At 45.0% G+C, this 2,377-nt stretch overlaps 1 protein-coding gene across 1 annotated transcript; it reads right to left on the minus strand.

The window, feature by feature from the left end:
• Positions 1 to 1,006: 1,006 nt before the first annotated feature.
• Positions 1,007 to 1,519, minus strand: F5J12DRAFT_731841 (uncharacterized protein; the record flags this gene model as incomplete). Its single annotated transcript, XM_051741968.1, has 1 exon — positions 1,007 to 1,519. One exon carries the CDS (start codon positions 1,517 to 1,519, stop codon positions 1,007 to 1,009), a length of 513 nt encoding a protein of 170 aa, XP_051593985.1.
• Between the last annotated feature and the right edge of the window lie 858 nt (positions 1,520 to 2,377).

Below are 2,377 nucleotides of genomic sequence, written 5' to 3' on the forward strand. Positions count from 1 at the left end.
CATTGATTAAATTTATGACATCCCATGGAATGTGGGATGAAGAGTAGGAGAGCGCACACTTCGGATATGCGTCTTTGTTATCTTTGTAGAGGAAACGGGTTTGTTCAGAATTCCAGTACTCGCCGTTCTCCAATCTGAACGGATACAGGGAACCGCGAACACCGGTAGGAAGAAGTTGCTCGTTTATACTTGCATGTAAGTTAAAAAAGATCAGAATTTCATTACACTCCATAATACTGCACTCACCTGAGTCCATGAAAAGGATCTGCTATTATCACGCGGTTCCGTGTAGCCGTCGCCCGTCCAGTAGTCTGGGTAGCACCACTCCCATAGCGCGACTGAGATGAGTGGCATCAATGGGTGGCATACATATGTTCAAATATTCGGCACTCACGGATCCTGTCAACACTACTGTGATGTACTAACCACTAGTCAGACAGATGATTCACTCTCAGCAAGTGAAAGACGTACAGAAGAAGAAAGGATTGAAAGCAGCCTATATTCCTGGACGCTGTTAGGCCGGGTGTGCAAACTCTGTCGCCAACGATCATTCAGGGTTTAACGGCTGTTAACTCCGGTCACGTGGTCATCTGTGTGGGGGGGCGAATTGGATTTATTTGTTTTTTGTAACCGTTACGTCACTAGAGGATAGGGCCATCAGGGACGGCAGGCACCTTGTTTACGGACACGTCATTGAATCCCATAATTTACAGCTAGCAATCAATATTTGTACCAGTCTAACATTTCCATTGCAGTGCCATCGGAGGTCACGCCCCTTTCTCGCTGTGTCGGCGTCGCCACCCACACTCTAAATGCACCCCGTCTGCCATCCTCGCCTCGACTCCATCCCCCCGTTATATGCAAACGAATCTTCGACAATGTGCTATTATTCCTTGGAGCTTTTGGTGGCCATCTTCTAAGTTTCCTCACTTCTGATGAAACACCAATTGGAGAGAAGATCCCTTCAGATAATGAGTGCATGCACAGCAATGTCAGTATTGGGTACTCACATGTTGTTGTTGAACATGAATGAATAGCCCTCCAGAAAGGCAGGATATGTGCCACATACATACCCACCCAGTAACCACATGACATTGATGACCCCCAAGCACTTGAGGACATCAGTGGGCTTCACAACATTGTGATGGAGATTAGACATTTGAAGCCATAGACAGCCACCATCAGTCAAATTGCAGGGCATACACCTGCAACTGTAAGGCAAATGGTGATACTCTTCATGGCTGCCAAACTTGAAACCACATGTGCTGTATTTCTGCAGGGCTGCCATGGTTTTGAAGCCAATTGAGCCATAATAAATGGGATGTGGGTTGATCAGCACATGGTGATGGAATGTCTGGTTGGGATATTTGCAAAAGATGGTGTCAGTGCTGATGAAATTCATCACTGCTGTGGTGTGGAATTGAAACAGTGGGGAGATAGCAGTTGATGTCTTGGAGTCAATGACATCGATGTAATGAGTGCCATTGGCATATGTGAGAGTACTGTGAATGGCAGACATGTTGTAAGGACTGGCATTGATGACTCAACATCTGAGTGAATATCTGTGACAAGAGGACCAAAGGCTTGTGGCTCTTGATTGTAAGATGATGTTAGACTGGGAAAGAGCCAAAGTGATGTAGATTGCACTTGCCCCAAACTAGAGCACAAAGATACATGCCCTCAATTCACTGCCATCATTGATTGGTCTTTGTCTGCATGTAAACCCTTTGGCTTGGAGTTTGAACAAATGAATGGGGACAGTCTAGGCATGCAACTGTACATGGGCACATGCCTTCAATTTGCTGCCACCATCAATTGATCTTCATCTGTGAGTTAACCACCTTTTCATTTGAGCTCATTACAATTGTACATAAATGCAAGTACATAAATGTGCACCAACAAATCTTCACCTGAATGATTTGAATCAGACTTTGTAAAGAGGAATGTTTGCAGATGTTGAAAAATGAGTGATGAATTTTGAGGTGCAGTGACCTTGTAAACAAGGTGACTGAACATTGTGCTCATGACCTGGAGGTACATCTTGTTGATTGTGTGTTATCATGGACAGTGGCATGCGCCACTTGTATATTGATATTGCTGGTGTCGGCAATGATGCTGTGATTAGTTATGAGTTTGTCTGCCAAGAGTATACACTCAAGCATGTAACTGTGCAGAATGATGTCAGCAAGGGGGTGGTGTACCCTGCCAGTTCATTGTTGGTGTGTTGTGCAAGCTCTGTTCAAGAGTTTGTCAAACAGTACCCTTTCCTGGGGCTAAAGGTACTGAAATCTATTGTGGACCACCACAATGTGGTACTGCATGACCACTTGCACTGTCAGTTGTGTGTGGATGCCCTCCATGGTCATATGTGTTTAGT

The sequence above is a fragment of the Pisolithus orientalis genome, assembly GCF_024613125.1.
Source record: "Pisolithus orientalis strain OTSU chromosome Unknown F5J12scaffold_325, whole genome shotgun sequence".
Classification (NCBI taxonomy): domain Eukaryota; kingdom Fungi; phylum Basidiomycota; class Agaricomycetes; order Boletales; family Pisolithaceae; genus Pisolithus; species Pisolithus orientalis.